The 27,812-nt window shown below is 40.7% G+C and overlaps 2 protein-coding genes across 2 annotated transcripts; both read right to left on the bottom strand.

The window, feature by feature from the left end:
* Positions 1-952: 952 nt before the first annotated feature.
* LOC145012752 (protein LURP-one-related 10-like) lies at positions 953-2,410 on the bottom strand. The gene is made up of 3 exons (XM_078971538.1): positions 1,995-2,410; positions 1,662-1,892; positions 953-1,522 (listed from the first exon to the last, which is right to left on the bottom strand). Exons 1-3 carry the CDS (start codon positions 2,223-2,225, stop codon positions 1,316-1,318), a joined length of 669 nt encoding a protein of 222 aa, XP_078827664.1. The 5' UTR covers positions 2,226-2,410; the 3' UTR covers positions 953-1,315.
* A 215-nt stretch (positions 2,411-2,625) lies between these two features.
* Positions 2,626-3,762, bottom strand: LOC145012751 (protein LURP-one-related 10-like). The gene is made up of 3 exons (XM_078971537.1): positions 3,445-3,762; positions 3,114-3,344; positions 2,626-2,965 (listed from the first exon to the last, which is right to left on the bottom strand). Exons 1-3 carry the CDS (start codon positions 3,676-3,678, stop codon positions 2,759-2,761), a joined length of 672 nt encoding a protein of 223 aa, XP_078827663.1. The 5' UTR covers positions 3,679-3,762; the 3' UTR covers positions 2,626-2,758.
* Positions 3,763-27,812: the final 24,050 nt, after the last annotated feature.

Below are 27,812 nucleotides of genomic sequence, written 5' to 3'. Positions count from 1 at the left end.
AAGTAGTATTTTACCCTAAGAATGGCTAAGAATGGACTTATGGTTATGAGTTGGAACCCAATTATTAATTGGGTGTTATTTTGATATTGACAGACCGGGAATATATCATCCAGCAGCTATGGTTTTGTCAGAAGGACTTCAACAGTGTGAGATGAGTCCTCTTTCAGTAGGAAAGGGTCTAAGGCCACAACCCCGGCCCGTTTAAGTAGTTGTAGTATGTCGGGGTAAGCACGATGCCGAGGAAAGCCCGATGCAGTTTATATGTTTCTGGACTTCGCTCCGAAGTCGGGACTGTCCCGAGAAGTAGTTATGTATGTCTGATGTCTTTGTGATTAATGCATGTTATATGATATGTGCTATGTGTTTCGGACTTCGGTCCAATGTCGGGGCAAGCCCGATGTATGTTAATTTACATGTTGTGTGTTACGTGTTCCAGGGTAACCCCGATGTCGGGCAAGCCCGATGTATGTTAGTTATTATGACATGTGTTATGTGTTCTGGGGCAAGCCCGATGTATGCTAGTTTATATGTTATATATTATACACTAAAAGATGGTGCAAAATAAAAAAAAAATCCGGTGTGTATATATATATATATATATATATATATATATATATATATATATATATATATATATATATATATATATGTATATATAAACTTGAAAATTATGCATGATAATCGGTCATTAAAACACTAATGTTTTAAATGAAATACGTGTTTGGATGTTTTGTCAAAAATCAAAAAAAGTCGACAGTATTTCTATAATTTAGATGATTTACGTATAATGAAAAAGAATATAAGGACCGGTTTTGTAATTTGGATTCCATTTCACTAAAGTTAGGACGTATGATTCAAATGTATAATTACAATAAAAATAAATAAATAAATATAATAATAATAATAATAATAATAATAATAATAATAATAATAAAAATTAAAAAAAAATAAATAAATAAAATAGCCCCTCAATAAAATAAAGCAAATGCATAAAAATTACATATAGGAGATTCGATCATGGACTATCAATAACATATGCAACGACTTAAGAAATTGTATCATACTGATAAATTTGTTAGCAAAACTTATATATACTAAATCAAATAGAATTAATTTTGGGCCCCGAACCATAGTAAGGCTCCGGGTGGTCGCCCAACTTGCGCACCCTATTCGATTGGCCCTGATCCGTGTTTGCTTTAATTGCTAATCATACCATATCCATAGCCATGGTAAAAGATGATATGTGGGACAAACTATATATCATTCCGTGAAACAATTCAGGGGGATTTAGGCATAGAGCAAGCAACAAATATGATTATGAAAAAATTGCACCGATAAGTACTTCAGCCACCGCTGATCCAGTAACTTCCGCAGCAACTTCACCTTTTGTATTAGAGCTTTTCATAGCCTCAACAATAGCTATAAGTGTAACCACAAAGGCGTAATCAACATTGGGATAAATTGTCACCATGAATTTGTCCTTCATGAGCTTTATATTCTCGGATGATTGCATTTTATTCACCTACAAGAATAAGTCAGTTAATTAGCTTTAGCTTGAGCTTTACCTTCATGAAATTACCAAATCTTGTTATATCACGTAACTTAAAATAGGGATATCCACTAGAAAATGTAGAAAACGAACTAATATGTATATAAATTACTTGGGCTATAGTTGTTGAAGTATCTCCCATAGAAATAGTGCAGTTTCTCTTCGACCAGCTTCCTTTTATCTTGAAATCACAAACATCTTTACTACTGGTTTTGTTTGCCAAGAACACATGTACATTGGTCTTAAATTGGATCACGTGAGGTGATTTTGTGGTAAATATCATATCCGATTTGCTTTTACTATCACCCCTGAATACATTCCATCTATCGTGTTCACTCATGATCTGGAAGACAAATTAGTCGATTTCAATGTTAAACTTAGCTTCCGAATTTCAAAAACAACCCAAAGAACAAAAAAGAAGTATTAAAACGGAACTTAAAGTCACCTTCTTACGCATCATAACAATGGGTTTGTCATCAACATCTAGTAGCACCCGTTGATAAGAAGCATCACAAGGTTTCACTTTGAGCAAGATTTTATGGTTCCTATCAGTAATCACAAGGCTTCCTTTTGAACTTCTATCAACTATAATATCAAATTGATATGGCACCATGAACCGAGACCCTATCACAGAGATTGGAGAGGATAAAGGTGCATCGCTCGGTTGAGCCATCATCGATACATACAGGTAGATCGTTCTTGATTAAGAGTACGAATGAAAGGTTTCTTATAAAGAAGATCTTTTCCTGTTGGCAAATTACCTTTTTGGAGTTATATATATAGGAAGTTTGTCAGGAAACGTATCAAGTCTCAACACGACACTGTTTTGACAAAGTCAAACATCGTCTCTTGATTAATCAATGACATCCACTGGTCAACACCTACAATAAATAATAGGTTGAGTTTGTTTTTGTTGCTTACTTGTTTATTATAATATTTTATTTTTAAACAAAAATATATAATGAATAAAATTGGGTCTTTGTCCCCTCAATGCCCACTTTGCCCCCCCCCCTTAATGCCCATGATCATTGATATTTTTGAGGGTTGTATAACTACTTCTACACACATATACAAACTGTCAAAACTACCGTAACCACACTTTATTTTTCTCCACAAGTTACAACTAAAAAATGATATGTGGGACAAACTATAAATCATTCTATGACACAATCTACAGGGAATTTGTCATATAGAACGCGACTAATATGACTAGGAAAAAACTGAACCAATAACTGCACCAAGAACTGCACCCACCCCTGATCCAGCAGCAACTTCACCATTTGTGTTAGAGCTTTTCATAGCCTCAACAATCCCTATAAGTGTAACCACAAATGCGTAATCAACATTGGGATAAATTGTCACCATGAATTTGTCCTTAACGAGCTTTACATTCTCAGATGATGGCATTTTATTCACCTACAAGAATAAGTCGATTAATTAGTTTGAGCTTCAGCCATACTTTCATGAACTTATCTAATCTTGTATCAGTTATATGTACCACGTAACTGAAAACAGGGATATCTACTAGAAAGCAAACGAAAAGACTAAAATGAATGGAAATTACTTGGGCTATTGTTGTTGAAGTATCTCCCATATAAATAGTGCAGTTTTTCTTCGACCAGCTTCCTGTTATCTTGAAATCACAAATATTTTTACTACCGGTTTGGTTTGCCAAGAACACATGTACATTGGTCTTAAACTGGATCACGTGATGTGATTTTGTGGTAAATATCATATCCGATGTGCTTTTACTGTCACCCATGAATACATTCCATCTATCGTGTTCACTCATGGTCTGAAGATAGATTAATCCGTTACAATGTTGAATTTACCATCGAGTTTTCAAAACAACCCAAAGAACATAAAAGAAGTATTAAAATTGAACTAAAAGTTACCTTCTTACGCATCGTAACGATGGGTTTGTCATCAACATCGAGTAGCACTCGTTGATAATGAAAGGATGTATCACATCGTTTCACTTTAAGCATGGTGTTGTGGCTCATATCAGTAATAAAAATGTTTCCTTTTGGATTTCTATCAACTATAATATCACGTTGATATGGTGACATGAACTGAGACCCTATCACAGAGACTGGAGACGACAAAGGTGCAGAGTTCGGTTGAGCCATTATCGATACAAATACACAAATCGTTTTTGATAGAGTATATGCAGTGAAAGGCTTCTTTTATATAAATATGTGTTCCTGTTGGCGGATTACTTTTCTGGGGTTATATAAGAAGTTTGTCAGGAAACGTCTTAAGTCTCAACACGGCACTGTTTTGACAAAGTCTAATATCGTCTCTTGATTGTCCACACCTACATATATTTATTACGTGGAATTTGTATTTAAAAGGGTAAATATAACAAGGATTATTGTTTTTTGTTTATAAAAATATAGATGGTGTATGGATAATTAATGTCAAATACTTTATATCAAGATATAATTGTTTACACCGAATTAAGTAGTGGAACAGCACAACACTAAATTTTTTAGATAGTGTTTGGCATAATACCTAGAACAACTAATTGGAGGTTTAACCAAGCCCAATGGGATAATTCATTAAAAAAATAGTTCCACCCGAACACACTTACTATCATATTTCTAATTTCACACAAATACCCCTACTTGGAACCGCTCTCGGCCTCCGTCTCCATTTTTCTCGTTTTCTACCACTTTGCTTCATAAAAAATATCACCGTCTCCTCTCCTTTGTTACAATCAATCACACGCAAGAACTGATTATTGATTGTTGGTTCTCGATTTTATGCCATTCTAACTCTCCAGTAATCATTATTGTCTATACTGAACATCATAAGGTACAATTTCTTTTTAATTTTCAATATGTACATCTCTTCAATTACTTGAACGATTTCTTGATTTGTTTCTATCCTATCCTTACCTGCATCTGTTAGTATTTAGTTGTGTATTAATTTCGACCGGCTTCAAGTTATCTATATAATTCAAATCTCTTTGTCAATGATTTTTGATTATTTCTCTTGATATTGTTACCTGCATCTATTGAATGCATATTCAAATCTCTTTGTTAATGATTTTTTATTATTTCTCTTACTATCGTGCGATTGGAGTAAATCAACACATAAACACGCATAATTTAACTACTACATGTGTGTGTTTGGGAATCCATGGCTGCTTTCCTGCTTCGATTTGCAATCAAGGCGAGATGATTTCCCTACATTTTCTTATTTTATCATCATTTTTACTATCATTTTGGGTTTCTTTTACCATTTAAGATGATTTCGTGTTATGTGTGAGTATGTGACGATCAATCTTCATCTGGATCTGTTTACACTTTGTTTTTTGATTAATAACTTGTTAAGCACAAAATTTTCACCTAAACACTCAGGATCATTTTGAAATTTGAATTGGAGTAGTTTTTCTTTACTACACTTTTAATATTTTTGGGATTCAATTGATTATATGGATCTGATTTTTTATCATGAATTCGAGTTTTGGGAATTTAATTTTCTCTTATAACTAAGTAGTTTTATGATTATACTAGTAAAAAGAATAACATTTTTGTATGTTCTTATACAACCTGCATCTGTTAGGAACACATGTAATGAATAAAAGATGCCACCGGATTTCGGAGACCCTATGCATTTTAGTAAATAGGTCCTAAAATTTATATTTGTAAAAAAAATATATAAAACATAGTTCAAAATTTTCATTTCATCTAGTATATAATATACTACAATGACAATTCCATATCCTTTATCAGTTTAACCATAGCCTCTTCATCGCCATTCCTATTACAAGCCACACACCATTTATTGTTACACATTGAAATATTAGACACTTCATCTTTTTTTTTTTTAACAATACTATTAAACACCAATGCGAACAGGTAGTTGGCACCAACAAAAATACAAAAAAACAAAATGTTTATGTCCCTAATACAAAGACTAAAGTACATAATCAATTAGCATACACCCAATGCCCCAAAATACTGATGTAAAACAAATCAATAGACATACAAGGAAACTAAAAAATATTAATGAGGATTAATTGCGGAAAAACAGATCCAACTATTATTAATATAATTACCAAGTTTTGTCCAAAAATCAAATTGTTCATTGACGATCAAATCTAATTGTAAGAAAGTAGTAGAAGCAGATTGTCCTGTTGTTGGACGAAAGTAAATACGAAACAATAATGTAAAACCAACATGTTGACGACTGATCTTGATCGTAGAATAACTGCACGGATCAGAATCCGGTCTTTAAAAGTTTTTACTTTGCTAAATTGGTTAGAAAGCGGAAGAAATCACACACACACACACATAGAAAGAGAGGGAGAGAGAGTGTGAGAGTGCTTCGAAATTCGTGTATCAAATACGGCTCCGAAAGGTCTGTATTTATAGGTATCAAAACCCTAGAAGGCAATAAAAGGGCCCTATATGGGCCTCCCCCCTAAAAACTCTAGGGCGATGACTTACTCTTAAAGCTAGCCGTTTTATAACCTTTCTAGAATATTATGTTGCCATATCCACAAAGTCAACCGTTTAACCAGATCGGTCAAACTGACTTAACCTGAACTTCGCCAAAAATAAAAGCTCATCAGCGATCGATGCGTTGTGCGAAGGGCTAAGTGTGCCATTTCGCGCACTCGTAGTGTCAACTAGTGCTAGGCTAGGCCAGGCAACTTGTTATTATACCTTCATAATTTCCAATAATTCCCCACCATGTGGAAGGTTTCCTTTCACTTAGACCAATTCAATGGCATCCTTATAGCTTTCATATAACATCCATAAAATTCGAGCAAATTTAAAACTTTTTAAATCATTTAAAACCATTTAGTCATTAGAATTTGTTTTCAAAATAGTTTAAACATCAGAGTTCCTAAAAATCATAATAATCAATTGAGGAAGTGTACGGTCATGCCTTTGCCTTCCAGCGGCCATCTGCTGAACCTGAAACAATAAACTGAAACTGTAAGAGCGAAAGCTTAGTGAGTTACCCCCAAAATACCCATACACACAACAATACACATATAATGGCAAACAACATACCATGGGTCCAATCATCCATCGGGATGCAATACCCTAGGCCCTCAACCATCGGGTTGGAATACCAACATACTATGAGTCTAATCATCCTCGGGATGGAATACTCTCGACCCACAACCATCGGGTTGGAATGCCCACACACAATACATATATAACAGACACTATGGTTCCAATCATCCATCAGGATGGAATACCCCAGGCCCTCAACCATCGGGTTGGAATGCCAACATACTATGGGTCCAATCAACCATCGGGTTGGAATACCCCAGGCCCTCAACCATCAAGTTGAAATGCAAACATAACCAATCAAACATGTGCAACTATATAAGATAATCATATAACAGTCTAAAAAGACAACATACTCGGGTCATATCATCCTCGAGATGGAATACCCTCAACTACCAATCAATCATGTGCTCATATAATAGGTAATTACATAACAATCTATAGACAGACAAACCGATCTAGCAGATCATGACAACATAAAAACATCCTATCTACCAGGATACTGATCTAATGGATCATAACAACATACAACATCATATCTACCAGGATATTGATCTAACGGATCATAACAATGTATAACATCCCATCTACCAGGATACTGATCTAACAAATCATAACAACATATATCATCCTATCTACCAGGATACCGATTTAACAAATTATAACAACATATATCATCCTATCTAACAGATCATAACATCATATAACATATCAGGATAACAATCCGAAAATGGTCGGCCTTGGTGCCTTAGACCCTTGAGTACAGTGAGGATAACTCACCTCGCAACTTTTGACTGGAAAGATAAGCTCAAACTCTCGGATCACCACCACAAACTCCACCACTTATATTCACCATAGAACCATACTCATGAATTTCCAACTTCCCAAAATACCCCAGAAGTCAAATAGCCAACCCTTGGTCAAAGTTAAAGTCAACGATCAAGGTCAACAATCCTTGTTGACCCGACTCATTGTAACATCCCAAAAATCACGACTAAAATTTTCTTTTTAAAACATTACTAAAACCCTATTCATAAAAACCTTATCATAAATCATAACATAATTTCATAGCATTAATTCGAAATACAAACTTATTATCAGAGTAAAACATCCCAAGCTAGCTGACTATGGTGTGTGCACTGCAATCTTTCCGAGTTCCTCTTTTGAAAACTGAGTACCTGAAACCAAAAACTGAAACTGTAAGCACAAAGCTTAGTGAGCTCCCCCAAACTACCACATACTATACAATAACATATAAAACACATACTGGGCCTTGCCCACTGCATCGGACCGAGGTCCGGACTACTGGGGCCTTTCCCCCTGCATCGGACCGAGATTCGGAAACTGACTGGGACCGTGTCCCCTGCATCAGACCGAAATCCGGACTAACTGGGGCCTTACCCCCTGCATCGGACCGAAGTCCAGAAACTGACTGGGACCTTGCGCCCTGCATCGAACCGAAGTCCGGACTAACTGGGACCTTGTCCCCTGCATCGGACCGAAGTCCAGACTAACTGGGGCCTTGCCCTTGCATCGAACCAAAGTCCGGAAACTGACTGAACATAGCATGGCATAACATATCAACTAGCATGAACACATATACTGCATACTACATCGGGCCGTAGCCCGGAACACATAACACGTAACACATAACACATAGCACATAAATCCTGTCTGAGCCACGAAGGTATCAAACATACTAACTACTGCATTGGACCGAAGTCCAGAAACTACTGCTAACTAAACGGGCCGGCATTGTGGCCTTAGACCCGTTCCTGCTGGAAGGAAACTCACCTGAACTGCTGAATTTTGCTGGTAACCCTCGGACTGCTAACCAACCACCGTCTGAAACGTTGCTCCTCTAAATCTCCGAGCTACCAATAACAAAGTGACACTTAGCCTCACAGACCTCTAAAAGTCAACTAACTCAACTCTGCACAAAGTCAATGTCCTGGCCAAAGTCAACCTTCCATGTTGACCCTACTCGCCGATTCAGCCTACTAACTCACCGAGTTCACTGATTTTAGAGTTTTGTCCTGTTCAACTCACTGAGTCCCCACTCAACTCACTAAATTGAGCCTTGACTTGAAGGTTTTGGGGTTTCGCGACTTGACTCGCCGAGTCCAAGAACAAACTCGCCGAGTCCAAGCCAATCTTCAACAGACTCGCCGAGTTGTTCATCCAACTCGTCGAGTTCGCCTCCATCTTCATACTACTCGCCGAGTCCACTCAAAGGACTCGCCGAGTCTATTCGGTATTTAATCCATGCAATGGCTTTTCGAGCCAAACAGGGCTTCCAACTCATAGATCCATACTTCAAAGGCCTATCCCTCACATAAAGTGGCAAACTTTACGTGTAGATCAAGAGATCTAAGCTTAAAACAATCCAAACTAGGGTTTAAGACAAAGAGGCTTCACTATCGACCCAAAAACAGATGCTTTATGACTTGCTAAGCCAAGATACACTCAGATCTGAAGTAGCAACTTCAGATCTGGGCTTATAACTCAAAATAGCTCTTAAGCATGGCATAAAAGCTCCAAATCTCATAGCCAAGGTTGATCTATTAAGCAAGAGAGGGAAGGTAATGATTTATTACCTTTAAATGCTCAGAAATGTTCCACCAACTCTGGATCTAAGTCCCCCTTCTTGCTCCACTATGACCATCTTCTTTCTCAAGCTCCAAAAAGCTTCACCAAGGGTAGATCTTGCTCCTAAACGATTATGGCGGCTAGGGATTAGTGTTCTGAGCTAGAGAAGGAGTAAAGGAACCCTAGGGGAAAGAACGAGACGATTAAATAAGCTCCAAGTCCCGGATTTAGGGTTTTCCTTGCCCATACCAGACTCGTCGAGTCACCTTAGCCGACTCGCCGAGTCGTTGCTTACACCTCGACCCGAATCCCGCTCGGACATGCCGAATCCCTCCTTGGACTCGCCGAGTCTCCCCTTAAAATTGGGGTTTTTCTTTCTTTTCTTGGCTTTCCAAACTTTGGGTGTTACAAATCTCCCCCACTTAAACTAAACATCATCCTCGAAGTTTGCTACGATCCACCGACTGCGATCTGTCTCCAATACCCCACCGCTCATTCTAACACCAGTTGCCTACCTTCGCTGGCCTTCCGCTCAGTCATTCAGACTAATGACAATCCTTATAGATAATAATATCGGGTCCATCCTAACCTTAAACATTCTGGAAACGCAACTCACTCAACCGACAATCTTTCTGATACTCTCCAGATACTGCACTGACCCCGTAGGGGTTCACCCCTTCTTTCCTTGCACGATTTCCTTGCGTTCCCAAGGCGATGCTCTATAACTACTTACCTCTTTTGTCACTATGAAGACCCTGTCTCCACCAAATCTATTACTCCCGCTACTCCCAGTACGGGTCACCGTCGCCAGTATCCACTGGGCATTCTTTCTACTACCATTTGGTGTCGCGCACCCCACGAACAACTGATTGAATCCTACCATACGCTGCATACTCGCACTGCTACCGACTGAAAATTCTGCTATTCCAAATCCGACTTCCAGATGAACTGAGACCACCCAAGTCCAACTAATAAGGTTGACTTGCAGTGCGTCACAAAATGAATATTGCCCAAAAATACCGCAACTATCTGAAACACTGAACTGCCTGAAACACTGAACTGCCTGAAACACTAAACTTCCTGAAACACTGAACTGCCTGAAACACTGGACTGCCTGAAACACTGAACTGCCTGAAACACTGAACTGCCTGAAACACTGAACATCCTAAAACACTGAACCGCCTGAAACACTGGACTGCCTGCAACACTGAACTGCCTGAAACACTGAACCGCCTGAAACACTGGACTGCCTGCAACACTGAACTGCCTGAAACACTGAACTGCCTGAAACACTAAACTGCCTAAGAACCTTTCTTTGGAACTAGTTTCCATTAGTCATCATGTCACTGTGGTCCTAACGACCTTCCAATCCAACCGACCGGGTCCAAACGTCAACAAATCCAAGATTATAATGATGGCTCCTGGGCTAATGGTAGCCCTTAACATACATGAATCCCAATGGTTCACTGCTTCCCTGATCTCATGACTGTGTTGACGATCCATCTGTCGCATGGCTGGCTCAACCATGACTAAACTCTGAAAAATTCGAAATCCAACCCGTGGATTTCTATATGCTCTCTGCTGCACACGAACTGGTGGGTACTACTGCTCCCCCCTACATCCAGATAACGCGCTCATGCTGTCTACTAACCTGGAGAATGCTACGGCTACACCCGTAGACATACAACTCCCTAATACTGTCTGGCTGCTAGTGAACGCTACATCTACCCCCGCAGGCTTACATCACTCTACTACTATCTGACTGCTAGTGAATGCTACGGCTACCCCCGCAGGCTTACATCACTCTACTACTATCTGACTGCTAGTGAACGCTACGGTTACCCCAGCAGGCTTACATCACTGTACTATTATCTGACTGATAGTGAATGCTACGGCTACTCCTGCAGGCTTACATCACTCTACTACTATATGACTGCTGGTGAACGCTACGGCTACCCCCGCACGCTTACATCACTCTACTACTATCTGACTGCTAGTGAACGCTATGGCTACCCCCGCAGGCTTACATCACTCTACTACTATCTGACTGCTAGTGAACGCTACGACTACCCCCGCAGGCTTACATCACTCTACTACTATCTGACTGCTAGTGAACGCTACGGCTACCACCGCAGGCTTACATCACTCTACTACTATCTGACTGCTAGTGAACGCTACGGCTACCCCCACAGGCTTACATCACTCTACTACTATCTGACTGCTAGTGAATGCTATGGCTACCCCCGCAGGCTTACATCACTCTACTACTATCTGACTGCTAGTGAACGCTATGGCTACCCTCTCAGGCTTACATCACTCGACTACTATCTGACTATTCCTAGTTCTGCTAGCAATTCCTGAACCTGACTTCTCAACATCAGCCCTTAATCATCGGATGCTACATCAACCTCGACATCTTATATCCTTGAAGAAATTAGCGTTCCGTCGAGGAATTCTTCGGCTTGGTCCCCAAACTAACCGTCCACTAACCCAGAACATGAAACTAACACTAGGAAGTTTCCAAACTTCCAAATCCTGAATCCACACAACCCTACATGCTGTCTCTACGACTGACTACTAACATGGGAACATCTCTTGCTAACCTTTCTTAAGATCCTTTTTTCGACTCGATAGAGTCCTATCGGTGGTCCTCCAACCTGGATTCCCAATTAGCTACTAACCATATCAATTATATGAACTAACTACTGGGAAGTTCCCCAAACTCCCAATTCTGAACTCCTTGATCCACCCATTTCTATTCTACTATCCTTTTGTTTTCCAGGATTGCGTACTCATTTCGGGTCAGCGTGCTCTTTCCCTCGCATACTCGGAGGGTTCTCCCCCACTTCGATCCTGCCCACACCTCGTTGCCCAATGAATAGAAATCCAAATCCATGCTACCATTCCATAATTAATCTGTTGAGGAATCCCACGCTTACCATAGCTAGGTATCTAACCACTCCATTTCTAAAACTTATACGGCTCCGAAGTAGCGAGACATACCGAGTCCCTCCAAGGCATGCTAGACTTACTGCACCCTAAGTAACCTTTTTCAATAAAACCCATCCCTTGACTATTAACCAAAAATCCAAGGTATGCAAATGGCATATAGCTCAGTCACAAACAGGTATTAGAATACCCCAATACATACACTTATAAATATCGCTGCAACAACATAAAAATAATATCATGAATAATAATTGACAGGAAGGCAAAAGATACATACCTCCAACACCCGGCGCTGCTCGAACCCTAGCTACAATCAACCGGTACAATCTTCTTCGAGCCGTGGGCGCCCTTGCCCGGCCCCGACAACTGTTGGTGGTACTCGAAGACATAGACGCAGGAGTTATCACCTGCTCTGCTGCATACACACCTAGACAGTGGGCCTTCTTGTGGCCTCTCTGACCGCAATGGAAACATATCGGGTCAAGTCCCTGGGCGATGGTAGTCGTACAATCCCTGCTGAAATGACCCATTCGGCCGCACCTGAAGCAACCTAAAACACCACCACTACCAATCCTGCACGCACCCAAGTGCGACCTACCACACTTCCCGCATCGACTGCGGCTCTAATAGTACCTCGATCTCCAATCCTACCCTTTGGGCCTCTTTCCCGAACCTGTGGCTACCTGTGACCCATTTGTTTTCCTCTTCCTTCCCGACTCCCTGCCCGTCTCTCGCTCCTGAGCTACCCTATCGATCCCATCCATTATCTGAACAACTGCTATCTGATCATGGAGCTTCGTAGTCAACCTATCAATAATCCTCGCGACCATGCCGGGCAACCCCTCGCAAATGGCTCGCGAAACCTCCTCAACTATCCAATCATGCAGAGGTCTCTCTTGAAGAAAGGGTGCCTGACTCACTCTTGTCCCTTGATGGCGAAAGCTGGAAATGGGATCTCCCTGAACCTCATAAGAATTGGGCTCTAGACGAGCCCCAATCTACCCTGAAACCACCCCAGCCCTAAAGGCCTCAAGATGACTGTCCATGAGTTCCATAATTGCCTCTTTAACTGAACCGAAAATCACTGGAGTCTGATCGATAATGTTGCGCATAATCTCTACGGAAATGAAATTCTTCATCTGATCGTCAAGCTGCCCGGCTCCAGAGCCCGAGCCAGATCCCTCCCTGGTACCTGAACTGCTAACTGGTATCTCGCGCAAAGTCACCATGCTGAAAAATATAACATACTACTGATTAATATACACACCGCTGCTGAGGGATCTCTCACACACTCTACTAGTTCCCTGGTTTTGTCTTGGCCCCTCTTAGATCGAGTACGGATCCTCTGTTTTAGTAGTACGTGCCCATACTACCTTCCACATCTATCCGTACTTTCCTCAAGAGTTACCTCAACTCCACTAAGTCACTCTACTGCTACTGATCTCTGCTACTCTTATCCTAGGCTTGCCCTAGGGAAATCTCTGGCTCCACTCAAACCAGTCCTCAGCTGCTGAAGGCCTCCTTGTAATACTAATTAGCCATCACCTGAATACCATCACATGTGATGAGGCTCAGATAATCCTTCGAGTAAAAGACTCGTTCCTATAACGGTTAGACTCAAACAAAAGTTGCGCAATAGGGCAAAATCCAACACATTGAGATTATTCAACCCTGATCACATGTCATGTGACGTATTCACCTAATGGCTAACTCCCATCACTCAGAGTCCCACAAAGTACAAAGCAAGCAGCATTCGGATATAGGAAACTACTCAAGCAAATCTATTCTCATAACGAGATACTGTACTAGCATACAATGCTAAGCTCATATTATCAGGCATAACCCTAACAGGCTATCCTACTATTGTCTACTCAATACTAGCATGCAAATCTTGTAAAGCTAAAGCACATATAGCAGGCACATAAGGCATCCTCCTAGATCCTTAGTACTATACTAGCATGCTGTTCTACTGAAACTGAAACTGAAACAGATAATCATCACATAAACTTGCATGGGTAATTTGGGAGTACTTACTTGAGCTCGGCTGATTGCATGCACCACACCCTTTTCTCCTTTTAAAGTTCTTTTCTTTCTAAAATTTCTTTTCCCTTTTTCCAAAAACTTTTTCTTTCCTAAAAATTTCTTTCGAAAATGTCTTTCTTTTGAAAACCTTTTACCATTTCCTTAGCTTGAGTTCAGACACATTCGAACTGTATCGGAATCCTTCAAACCAAGGCTCTGATACCAACTTGTAACATCCTAAAAATCACGACTAAAATTTTCTTTTTAAAACATTACTAAAAACCTATTCATAAAAACCGTATCATAAATCATAACATAATTTCGTAGCATTAATTTGAAATACAAACTTATTATCAGAGTAAAACATCCCAGGCTAGCTAACTATGGTGTGTGCACTGCAATCTTTCCGAGCTCCTCTTTTGAAAACTGAGTACCTGAAACCAAAAATGAAACTGTAAGCACGATGCTTAGTGAGCTCCCCCAAACTACCACATACCATACAATAACATATAAAACACATATTGGGCCTTTCCCACTGCATCGGACCGAGGTCCAGACTACTGGGGTCTTGCCCCCTGCATCGGACCGAAGTCCTCAAACTGACTGGGACCTTGTCCCCTGCATCGGACCGAAGTCCGGACTAACTGGGGCCTTGCCCCCTACATCGGACTAAAGTCCGGAAATTGACTGGGACCTTGCCCCCTGCATCGGACTGAAGTCCGAACTAACTGGGACCTTGTCCCCTGTATCGGACCAAAGTCTGGACTAACTGGGTCCTTGCCCCCTGCATCGGACCGAAGTCCAGAAACTGACTGAACATAGCATGGCATAACATATTAACTAGCATGAACACATATACTGCATACTGCATCGGGCCGTAGCCCGAAACACATAACACATAACACATAACACATAAATCCTGTCTGAGCCACGAAGGCATCAAACATACTAACTACTGCATCGGACCGAAGTCCGGAAACTACTGCTAACTGAATGGGCCGGCATTGTGGCCTTAGACCCGTTCCTGCTGGAAGGAAACTCACCTGAACAGCTGAATTCTGTTGGTAACCCACGGACTGCTAACCAACCACCTTCTGAAACGCTGCTCCTCTAACTCTCCGAGATACCAATAACAAAGCGACACTTAGCCTGACAGACCTCTAAAAGTCAACTAACTCAACTCTGTACAAAGTTAAAGTCCTGGCCAAATTCAACCTTCCATGTTGACCCTACTCACCGAGTCAGCCTACTGACTCGCCGAGTTCACTGATTTTCGAGTTCTGTCCTGTTCAACTCACTGAGTCCCCACTCAACTCACTAAACTGAGCCTTAACTCGAAGGGTTTGGGGTTTTGTCGACTGGACTCGCCGAGTCCAAGAACAAACTCGTCGAGTCCAAGGCAATCTTCAACAGACTCGCCGAGTTGTTCATGCAACTCATTGAGTTCGCCTCCATCTTCATACTACTCGCCGAGTCCACTTAACGGACTCGTCGAGTCTATTCAGTCTTTAATCCATGCAGTGGCTTTTCGAGCCAAACAGGGCTTCCAACTCATAGATCCATACTTCTAAGGCCTATCCCTCACGTAAAGTGGCAAACTTTACGTGTAGATCGAGAGATCTAAGCTTAAACAATCCAAACTAAGGTTTAAGACAAAGAGGCTTCACTATCAACCCAAAAACAGATGCTTTATGACTTTCTAGGCCAAGATACACTCAGATCTGAAGTAGCAACTTCAGATCTGGGCTTCTAACTCAAAATAGCTCTTAAGCATGGCATAAAAGCTCCAAATCTCATAGCCAAGGTTGATCTATTAAGAAAAAGAGGGAAGGTAACGATTTATTACCTTTAAATGCTCAGAAATGTTCCACCAACTCTGGATCCAAGGCCCCCTTCTTGCTCCACTATGACTATCTTCTTTCTCAAGCTCCAAAAAGGTTCACCAAGGGTAGATCTTGCTCCAAAACGATTATTGCGGCTAGGGATTAGTGTTCTGAGCTAGAGAGGCAGTAAAGGAACCCTAGGGGAGAGCATGAGGCGATTAAATAAGCTCCAAGTCATGGATTTAGGGTTTTCCTTGCTCAGACCAGACTCGCTGAGTCACCTTAGCCGACTCGCCGAGTCGGTCGCTTACACCTCGACCCGGATCCCGCTCGGACTCGCCGAGTCCCTGCTTGGACTCACTGAGTCTCTCCCCTTAAAATTGGGGTTTTTCTTTCTTTTCTTGTCTTTCCAAACTTTAGGTGTTACACTCATCGAGTGCAATCACTAACTCGTTGAGTCCTTCCAGAACTCGAGTAGTCGTGAAAACCCCCCACTGGCTCGTCGAGTTTCCCTGCAACTCGTCAAGTCCAAACGTGTCAAAATGTCGGGAAAACCCAAGTTTACTCACCGAGTCACCCCACCAACTCGCCAAGTCCATGCAGAAGTCCTTGCACGACAATCTTCATAAGACTTGCCGAGTTGACCATGCAACTCGCCGATTGCGTTCTGTCCATTACCTATTTAGATGCTTTTTAAGCCATTTTAATGTTCCATATTGCAGATCCAGCTTCCCAAGGCATGTTTATCAGGTAAAGTTGAAAACTTTACTTGCATGCAAGGCTCTAAAGTCTTATAATGTCAAAACCAAGCTTGTAATTGAGTTTTACACTTAATGAGAGGTTCATACATGCTAAACCTGAAAGCTTTGTAGACTTAGAGACCAAAGATAGTTCATATCTGAAGTTACAACTTCATATCTTAGCTCATACCCGAGAATAGCTTCATAATATGCTAGAAAAGCCCTAATCTTTAACCAAATGAGATATAGAAAGAAATGTGTTCAAGGTAACGACTTGATACTTTCCAAAAGGTGCTAACTGAGGTAGATTTCAAATCCCCAAATGTTCTTTGCTTCTAGCCATTTGCTCTCCAAGATCTTCTCACTAATATCCACTTTCCAAGCTTAAAACACACAAGAATGAAGCACACACTAGTATTAGGGTTTGCTAGACTCTCAAGATGATGTAAGGGGGATAAAGGAGGCTTATGATCCTTTAAATAGGGTGCAAAACCGCAAAAATTAGGGTTTCATCCTCCAGTTCCTACTCATTGAGTCCTATCTTGGACTCGGCGAGTAGGTCACTTAAACATGTGGCCCAATCCGCTTCTACTCGACGAGTCAGGGAATCCAACTCATCGAGTAGACCTTGCAATTTATGAAAATTAATGCCATAAAATTATCAACTGAGATTCGGGGTGTTACGTTTCAACCATGAACCTTATGACCTCTCCGGTTTACCCCCACACAACACATGTCGTCTTTGCGTTCTCCCTAAGCGCTAATATGCACATGCACTATAAATCCTTTTTATAACCTTTTAGAATATAGATCACTAATATTCACTTGAGGCGGCACCACCTCTGGATCATATAGGCAAAGTTTTACAACATCTTCGTTTCTTAGATATCTCCAAAACTTTTTTAAGAGTCGTAACTCAACCTCGCGCTCGAAAACGACGTACTATCGTACTTCACATGGATCTATCATTAATGATAGTACCTTCTATCATTAGTGACTATGTTGTTACCCTATAAACTTGAGAATTAGGAGCACTAATTTCAAGTTTGGTTTCCATCGTTAAGTGACTCTACAGTGGTTTTAGACCCGCGACTCTTGTGGTAAATGTAAATAAATATCTTTTCAAAGGTTTGGTAAACGGATCTGCCAAGTTCTTACTTATATTGACATAAATAACCTTGATGGTACCACTTTCAATTAGTAACCTCACAAAATTGTGTCTCAGACATACATGTCTCGACGTCCCATTATATACCGCATTATATACTTCAGATAGTGTTGCCTTACGGTCATAGTACACGGGTATAGAAGGCATTGGAATATCCCACAGATGGATATCCATAAGTAAATCTCGAATCCAATCTGCCTCTTTGGTTGTTGCTGCAAAGGCAATTAGTTATGCTTCCATCGTTCAATCAGCTATATATGTTTGGTTCTTGCTCACCCAAGAAATAGCACTGACAACTATAGTGTAAATCCAACAACTTATGGATGTTGAATGACTTATGTGATCTATTCATCTAGCATCAGAATAACCTTCTAGTATTCTGTTAAATGATGAATATGTTAACTCAAAGGTAGTTATCCTTTTCCAATATCCCAATACTCTACCAACTGCCTTCCAGTGCTCCATCCCAGGATTGACAATATACTGACTCAATTTTCTTACAAGGAATGCGATGTCAGGTCGAGTGCAATGCATTACATACATCATGCTCCTAATTGCAGTTGCATATTCTAGTTGAGCCACTACTCAGCCAAAATTCACATTAAGTTTCATACTTGAATCAACAGGAGTGTTGAATTTCTTTAATATTCAAATGTTGAAACTTTGTCGAAATTTTCTCTATATAATGAGATTGAATCTGAGAAATCTGACCACCTGTCCTTTTCACCTTGATACCAAGAATTGTATCAATTTCTCCTAGATCTTTCATCTTAAAGTTTGAGGATAGGTATTTATTCGTCTCAAGAATACCTTCTAGGTTAGTGCCAATGATCAACATATCATCAACATAAAGACATATAACAAATATGTACTTAGATGTGCATTTGGAATAAATACACTTGCTAGCACTATTTTGTTGAAATACGAAAGGAGTCACAGTGATGTCAAATCTCTCATACCACTGTTTGGGAGCTTCGTCAACCCATACAAGGATTTAATAATTCTACACACTTTGTTTTCTTATCCAGGTATCATGAAACCTTCAGGTTGCTCCAAGTAAATCTCCTCCCTGAGATAACCATTCAGAAAGGTTGTCTTCACATCCATTTGATGAATTTACAATCCTTTCAAAGCTAATATCCTATAAGAGTTTTAATAGAACTGATCCTAGCCACTGGGGCATAGGTATCAAAATAATGGATCCCTTCCCGTTGCATATAGCCCTTAGCAAGTAATCTTACTTTATAGGAAGACATGGATCTACCTGGATGATATTTTATCTTGAATATCCATTTGGATACTATGGGTCTCCCCCCTTTGGGTAGATCAACTAACTCCCAAGTTCCATTACCCATAATTGAATCCATTTCATCATTGATGGCTTCCTTCCTCAAAGGAGCATCTCTAGATGTCATGGCTTTAGTAAATGTTTAGGATCATCATCCAAGTTAATGGAAAAGATGACCTCTCTCATCACATTCTTTTGTGTTCCTTTGACAAAATAAGAATAGAAATCATCTCCAAAACGTTTCTTTATTGTAGCCCTAGTACTTCTCCTTGGTTCCTCCATAATAGGTGAAGGTGGGAGTATTTCTCAAGAAGTACTTGTACATGTGGTATGATTGGAGTTTTCATCATCCCTAGAAAACTTTTCCCCAAAGAATTCCACATCTATGGATTCCACAACAACACCTGATTCAATATCTAATAATCGACAAGCCTTTCTATTGTGAGCATATCCAATAAATATACTCTTATTAGCTCATGATCCCAATTTGGTTCTCTTAGGATTGAGAGTCCGATAATAAGCAACACATCCCCACACTTTCAAATAGATTAGGTTAGGCTTTCTACCTTTCCACAACTCATAAGGGCTTGTACGAATCTGTAACATCCTGATTCCCAGGTATTAGCTAATTCCTTTCAGCATGTTTTTCCATTGGAACACGAAGTGGTGAAAGCCTCACCATGACGCGTTGAAGGACTTTTGAGCTGCAAATTTTTATGGAACAACATAGTGAGTTGGTGAGGGAAACTCGACGTGTTGGCAACTAGATGAGAAACCCTAAATTTTAGGGTTTTGCACCCTATATAGTCTCCTAAATTCCCGAGGGGTAATCTTTTATCGCCCTCCAAACCCCCATATCGGCCCTTGTGAACCCTAATCATCCTCCCCTCTCATTTATGAGCTATTGTGGTATTCTGGAGCAAAAGAAGAAGAAAGATGGAAGTAGGAAGCAAGGATCTAGCAAGAAAAGCTCCAATCTTCAGTTTCGCACTCTTCTGGACCTTTATAAGTGTCCAAGATTCGATTTTTATTCGTCTATGTAGCTATATCTTGAGTTTGTTCCCTTTTTCTCCTTATTCTTGGATGTTGCAGTGGATGTATCTTATAAAGTTTGTAACTTTATGAAAATCCAGGTCAAGGTGACCTTATAGTGGTTTGGCTCTGGTCATTAGCCAAGTTTTGATGCCATGCATGGAGTTTAGGTCGTATTTTCCCCCTTTTAACCTATTTTGGGTTCAATACATGCATTAGACATGCATGTATATAAAGCACCAACCTCTGGGATGATTTTGAGGCTAGAATCTTTTCTGGAAAGGTTAGGTTCCAAATTTCAAGGATTTTGTGCTTAATGGTCAAGTCGTTGAATCTTTAAGCCTTATGGATGGGTTTTTGAACACTTGGAGTAGCCCCAATGAACAAAGTTGGAAACTTAGTCCTTTTAGATAGCATTTTAGTTTAGATCCAAGTCTTGGAGTCCCTGAAATCATAGGAACAGTTGGATGCATTAAGCTCGGGCAAACACAGCGTGTTTCTAAGCCAACACAACATGTTGGCTGGTGTTTTCCCGATTGCTATAGAAACAAGATGTTTTTATTAGTGTACACGGCATGTTGGGTCAACATGGACTGCTGACCTTTACCGTTGACTTTGACTTTGACCATTGTTGACCAAGTTTGACTTTTAAAGTGTTTTTTTTTTAATTTTTTTTTGATGGAATTGGTTACATTGTGGTTGTAGGAATTGGATTCGGGAGCTGAGATTTAGAGTCAGCCATGTTAGTTCTGTGCTGCTTGTGAGGTGAGTCTTCCTCACTGTACATGCGGGTCGAAGGCACCATGGCCGACCCTTTAGATTAGATATCCTATTATGTTTGCTATATTGTTATGGTCATCTGGTAGATTAGTATCCTTGTATTTAGGATGTTGCTATGCTTAGTGATCTGTAAGATCTGTTTGTCTGTTTAATAGCTGATTAATAGTATGTTTATATGTATTATGTACACATGATTGGTTGGTGGTTGAGGCTTTACTAGCTTTGTGCGTAAGCCAACAGGTCGAGGTATTCCAACCAGATGGTTGAGGGGCCTTGAGTATTCCAACCCGATTATTCGTTGGGTCCATAATATGCAGTTCTGTATTTTATGCTATTGTTATGTATTGGTATTTTGGAGGAACTCACTAAGCTTTGGGCTTACAGTTTTGGATGGTGTTTCAGGTACCTCAGAGGATCGTGGGATGGCGAATGAGAGATCGTGCACATCATCATGTTTTGTTCCATGATTTTTTGATTACTCTGATCTTTAACATTGTTTTGAAAACTATAATGTAACCAATTATGAATTTTGGTTGGTTGAAAACGTTTAAATTTTCATGAATTTTATGAATGTTACAAGTTGGTATAAGAGCTTTGGTTTGAACGAATTGGAGGAATACTCATGTGAATCTAGTCTCAAACTAAAGGATTTTTAAATGGTTTTCAAATTAATCAAGGAGGATGCAATGTGTACCATCGGTCGGAGCCAGTAAATAGACCCTAAAATACCTTACTATTATTTGATATTATGATATGTTAGAACAACATGCTAGTGATAGGCTAGGGATTTTTAGGATGTTTGCATGATAGAATTGCCTGATTATATGATGCCTGATAGCCTAGGGTTCTTCTATAATGGAATTGACATCATTACTATAGTTTCTTAGTGTATGCATCATGGTCATACGTAACTACGATTTTATAACCATAGAATGTTTGGTTTGGCCTTATTTCCTGTTCTTGTTTGATGAAGGCTTAGAGTAGGAGCATTTATCCGAATGTCTATAGGGTCCAACGTTATGCATGGCTAGCATACACGAATGTTACATGGTTAGTGGAAGTTTCATGGATGAGTGGTGGGGGGTCAGCCGACCCGCTTTGATATATATATATATATATATATATATATATATATATATATATATATATATATATATATATATATATATATATATATATATATATATATATAGTTATCCTCTAGGGTGTGAGGATTGAGGGTATGAGAATGCTAGAAAGTATTGTTAGGGTTGTTGTGGTGATCCTCTAGGACAACTGTAGGTAGGTGTGGAAGCTAGTATGGGCTCGTACTACTGAAAGCACAAGACCAGTACGCGTAACAGAGAAGTCACAACCCCTAGGGCTTGTTGAGAGTTGGATCCCCTATTATATTATACATATTATCTGATATCTACCTAGTGTATTTTCAGTATAGTGACTACAAGTCCGATTAAGATCGGATTCGAATCGAGATTAGGAGTCGACAGGCATTTTGGGGTAGATGAGTTGTCTACCCGAATACGGGAGATTCTTCATGATGAGGCTGTAACCATTGTTTAGGGATTAGAAAAGGAGTTGTTTGGGTCTATTAAGATCGGATGATGGAGTTATTTGATGACAGATACACAAACATTATTGAGACTGCCGCTGATGTAGCCGTAGCAGGTGCTGGTGTTGGATCGGCTCGGGTTTTTCAGTATTGGGAGTTCGACAATACGAAGCCCCCGACTTTCAATGGGGTGCAGTACCCGATCATTGCCATTAGGTGCATATATGATGTGGAAGGATATTTCTTCACTTGTTTATTTCCTGCTGACTAGAAGTTTAGGTGTGCTTTGAGCCTTCTATGGTCTGAAGCAAAGGATTGGCGGAGGCTCTTTACCAGTTCTTCTTTTGCTGAATAGAGAGCTAGAGTGACTTGGGAGCAGTTCTCTGAGATGTTCCACTTCCGTTATGTTCTGTTGGTGGAGCGTGAGAGGTTAGCATATGAGTATCTGTATTTGAGATAGGGTTATGAGACGGTGACGGAGATCACCAAGATGTTCACGGAAGGATCTATGTTCTGTCCTAAATTTGTTGCATCCAAACAGGCTCAGATGACCCGTTAATTGAGCATGATCAATACAGAGATCAAGCTGTTTGTTTCCACTCAGCGCTATGGTACATTGTTGGAGATGCAGGAGGCCACCAAGCAGCGTGAGATTGAGATTGATTTGCAGACGAGGAATTCGAGACCGGCCCTGACGCAGTCACGGCCTGTGTCCAAACGGTTTAGGGTCATTGACTCCAAGTCAGGGAGTCAGAGGGGTCACACTTGTGGGAAGTGCAAAAAGGTGCATGATGGAGCTTGTCGATCTTCTTCGAGTTGCAACAAATGTGGAAAACAGGGTATATTGCATGGGATTGTTGACATTAGACTCCAGCTTCTTGTGTCAGACTTTGTTACCATTATGATCAGGTGGGCCATATGAAGGCCCAATTTCCTTTTCTTGTTGTCAGGCCGACACATGTTCCAGTGCCGCCTACTTTGAGGATCACTAATGGAAGTCAGGGCAGGGCGGAGCCCCTAAGGGCTCGATGGCACGCTTTCTAGCTTACTGACAAGGAGGCCAAAGCAGCACCAGATAATATGACAACTATGTTTCTATCCATTATCTTATTAATTATGTTTGGAGTATGCTTATATATTTGTACCTTTGGTAGGTACGTTCCTACTGAACACCTTTTCTTCTTTAGTATTATTTGACTCAGGTGCGAACAGACCTTTATGTCCCAGTCTTTTAGTAGGGAGTTTGCTATGCCCTCAAGGGAGTTGGAGTGTCCGTTGTGAGTTTCTATCGCCAATGAACATGGGGTTTCTACTTCTTTGGTATATCAAGGTTGCGTTCTAGAGATCTTCGGGTATCCTTTTCGATCGATTTGATCCTTATCCTTATGTCGAATGTATGCTTTATTGTGGGTATTGATTGGCTCATCCGTTTCGGTGTTATGATCGATTACTAGGGCTAGCATGTGGAATTTCCAACCCCAAGTAGGGTAGAACTGGTTTTTTATGGAGAGGACACCGGATGGGTTCAATGTTTTTTTTTCTATATCCAGGGCTCGATAGTATATTCAGCATAGGTGTGCAAGTTATTTGGCTTATGTGGTGGATACACAGTTTCGGGATCAGGTGTCGGGTGTTGATGTTCCGGTTGACAAGAAATTCGCTGATGTATTTCTGGAGGAGTTACCCGGTGTGCCTCCTAATAGGAAGGTCGAGTTAAGGATTGACCTCATGCCAGGTGTGGCCCTGATTGCTAAGTCGTTGTACCGTTTGACAACGCCTGAGATGTAGAAGTTGTCATCTCAGTTGCAGGAGCTGCTAGGCAAGCTTTTCATCAGACCGAGTAGTTCTCCATGAGGAGCACTGATTTTTATTCGTCGAGAAGAAGGATGGTTCACACTGGATGTGTATTGATTACCGAGTGATGAATAAGTTAATGGTGAAGAACCGTTACCCCCTTCCATGGATTCATGCCCTCTTTGATTAGTTGTAGGGTGCGTCTTGGTTCTCCAAGATAAATCTAAGGTTCGGATATCATCAGGTCAAGGTGAGAGAGGAAGACGTGGAGAAGACCGCGTTCCGGACTCGTTAAGGGCATTACGAGTTCGTGGTGATGCCATTTCGGCTCACCAATGTGTCTGTAGCATTCATGGATTTGATGAGTTAGGTATGCAGGTCGATGCTCCGTCGGTCGGTTATCGTGTTTATTGATGATATCTTGGTATATTCCAAGACCAAAAAGTAGCATGAGGAGTATTTTTGTGAGCTTCTGGGGGTTTTGAGGAAAGAACGCCTTTATGCTAACTTCTCGAAGTGCAACTTCTAGTTACAAGAGGTTCGGTTCCTTGGACAACTCATTAAGCAGGATGGGATTTTGGTCGATTCGGCCAAGATCGAGGTGTTAATGTAGTGGGAGGTTGCAAAATCTACCTGGGATATCAGAAGTTTCTTGGGATTGGTAGGGTACTACCGGAGATTCATTTAGCACTTCTCTAAAATTGTAGTACCCCTCACTTGTCTGACAAGGAAGGGGGTGGATTTTCGGTGGTGCCCCGACCAGCAGTCAGCATTCGAGACCCTTTGGAAAACGCTATACGAGGCCCTAGTTTTAATCCTCCCCGAGGGATTTGAGGATTTTATGGTTTTCTGTGATACATCCATCACTGGTTGGGAGTAGTCCTCATGCAGAGAGGACGAGTGATAGCTTCTGCTTCGCAACAACTAAACCTGCATGAGTCGAGATATCCCATGCATGATCTTGAGTTGGGGGTTGTGGATTTTACATTCATGATTTGGAGGCATTATCTTTATGCGGTCCGTTGTACCATCTACACAGATCGCAAGAGCTTGAGACACATTATTGATCAATTGAACCTGAACATGAGGCAGCGCAAGTGGCTGGACGTAGTCAAGGATTATAACTGCGAGATACTTTACCATCCGGGTAAAGTGAATGTGGTTGCGGATTCCTTGAGCTGCAAGTCTGTTGGGCCTTCTGATAGAGTGTCATGTATGAGGATATCATTGGATTCTCCACTTCTGGGACTGATTTAAGAGGCTCAGGCCAAGGGTTTTCAGGAAGAGAATTGGAAGATTAAGAGCATCGGGGGTGAGATCACCTTATTCGTTCTGGATAGTCGGGTTTTGTTGTCATGTTGTGGTCGGGTTTGGGTTCCTATGTCTGGTGGGGTCAAATAGATTATTCTATAAGCGGGTTATAAGTCTCATTTCTCTATTGATCCGGGGGCCACTAAGATGTATCAGGATCTGAGATTGAGTTATTGGTGGTTGTTTGTGAAGAAGGAGATTGCCTGGTATGTTGAGAGGTGATTGATCTATAGGATGGTCAAGGCCAAGCATCAGAGGCCACATGGAAAGCTGCAGCCTCTAGAGGTTCTTATGTAGAAATGATAGTAGATTTAACTGGATTTCATCACGAAGTTGCCAAAGACGGAAGAGGGTTTTGATGTTATTTGGGTCATCATGGATCGATTGACCAAGAGTGCCCATTTTCTGGCAATTCAGGAGAGTTCTTCGGCCAAAAATTTGGCTGATGTGTGTATTCGCGAGATCGTTGCTCGTTATGGGGTTCCAGTCTCTATTGTTTTAGACTGTGATGTTCGGTTCACCTCCCGATTTTGGCAGAAGTTCCATGATGAGCTGGGTACGAAGCTTCATTTCAGCATAGTCTATCATCTGCAGACCGACAGCCAGAGCGAGCAGATGATACAGACTCTTGAGGATATGTTGCAAGCCTATGTCATTGATTTTGGTGGGAGTTGGGACTCCTACCTGCCTATTCCGGAGTTCTCCTACAATAATAGTTTTCACTCCAGCATTGTTGCTCTGCCTTTTTAGCATTTTTATGGGCAGAGGTGTCGTACCCCATTCTTTTGGGGCGACGTTGGTCAGAGGGTTATGGGGCGGACCGAGGTGGTCGTTCAGACTACAGAGATGATCCAACATATCAGGCAGAGATTGTTGATAGCTCAAAGTTAGCATAAGAGCTATGCCGATAGACTCTGATCTGAGTTGAAGTTTCATGTCCTTGACATAGTGTTGCTGAAGCTCTCACCTCTGAAATGTGTGATTCGATTTAGGAAGAGGGGGAAGTTGGGTCCCTAATATATTGGTCAATTCCGAGTTATTGCCAAGGTTGGTAAGGTTGCTTATATATTGGATCTTCCTAAGGAGCTTAATCGGATTCATAACACTTTCCATATTATGTAGCTACAAAAGTGTGTATTGGATAAGGATGCAGTGGTATCATTGGACGATATTCATGATGAGTTTTGAGCATTACAACATTCCTATGGTGCACATGTAACCTTATTTGCTTTCGATCTAGGTTTTTCTCAAGTTATACATGCAAATTAATTTTCCAAAGTAAAACCCTAATCTAGTATACAATAAAATTAAATCTAATCATATTTGGTTTAGATGAACACCTTTCTATTTTAGCTAGTAGTAATAAGCAATCCATACTTCAATTTGTTGACCTTCGAAAGCCTAGTGCCCCAAATGCTCCACCACTAATGGAGTCACAAACACCACATGCAAAGAATGAGGAGAACGAAAGCAGAATTTCGGCTAGGGTTTCCCTTGGAACCAGTGGCAAAATTTGAGAGGTCTGGGGACCTTTATATACTTGTGGCTGATAGGGTTTCTATGTGAAAACCCTAACTCTTGACTTAGGCTCCAATCTGTCCATGAACTCCTTTTCTATAAGGCCTTGGATGATTTCTATAGGGCTTCCGATAGATTTCATCCAACCCTTTACAAGGGAGTCCAACAGCCTAATATTGCAACTATCAGTGATCTGCAATATCATCCCCCTTACTTTTAATCAGCCTCTTTTGATCCTAAAATTAATTCCAAATTAATTCATGATTAACACTAATTAAATAATATGATTTCTCAATTAATATATTATTCTTATAATATATTATAAAATTATTAAATAACCTCTTACTCCAAAACTCATTCTATCCAGTTGCTATGGTGAAGGCAACCCAAAAGGACCATGCTACTATCAGGTCAAGTACATATCAATTATAGTTGTGGGCTTAGACACCTAATTCAACAATTCAGGTTGATGAGCGCCTGAACTATGTCGAGAGGTCAATAGCTATTCTGGAAAGGAAGGTAAAGGTTTTGCATAGCAAGGAAGTACCTTTGGTAAAGGTATGGTGGCAGCACCGGAGGCACTCTGTGTGGACCTGGGAGATGGAGGCTGAGATGCAAGAGCATTATACGGATTTGTTCATCACAGCAAGCTTCAAGGTCGAAACCT

Source organism: Lactuca saligna, chromosome 8 (genome assembly GCF_052625555.1).
Source record: "Lactuca saligna cultivar CGN05327 chromosome 8, ASM5262555v1, whole genome shotgun sequence".
NCBI classification, from domain to species: domain Eukaryota; kingdom Viridiplantae; phylum Streptophyta; class Magnoliopsida; order Asterales; family Asteraceae; genus Lactuca; species Lactuca saligna.
Note: the sequence above shows the minus strand (reverse complement) of the source record. Positions and strands in the feature narration are given on the sequence as shown.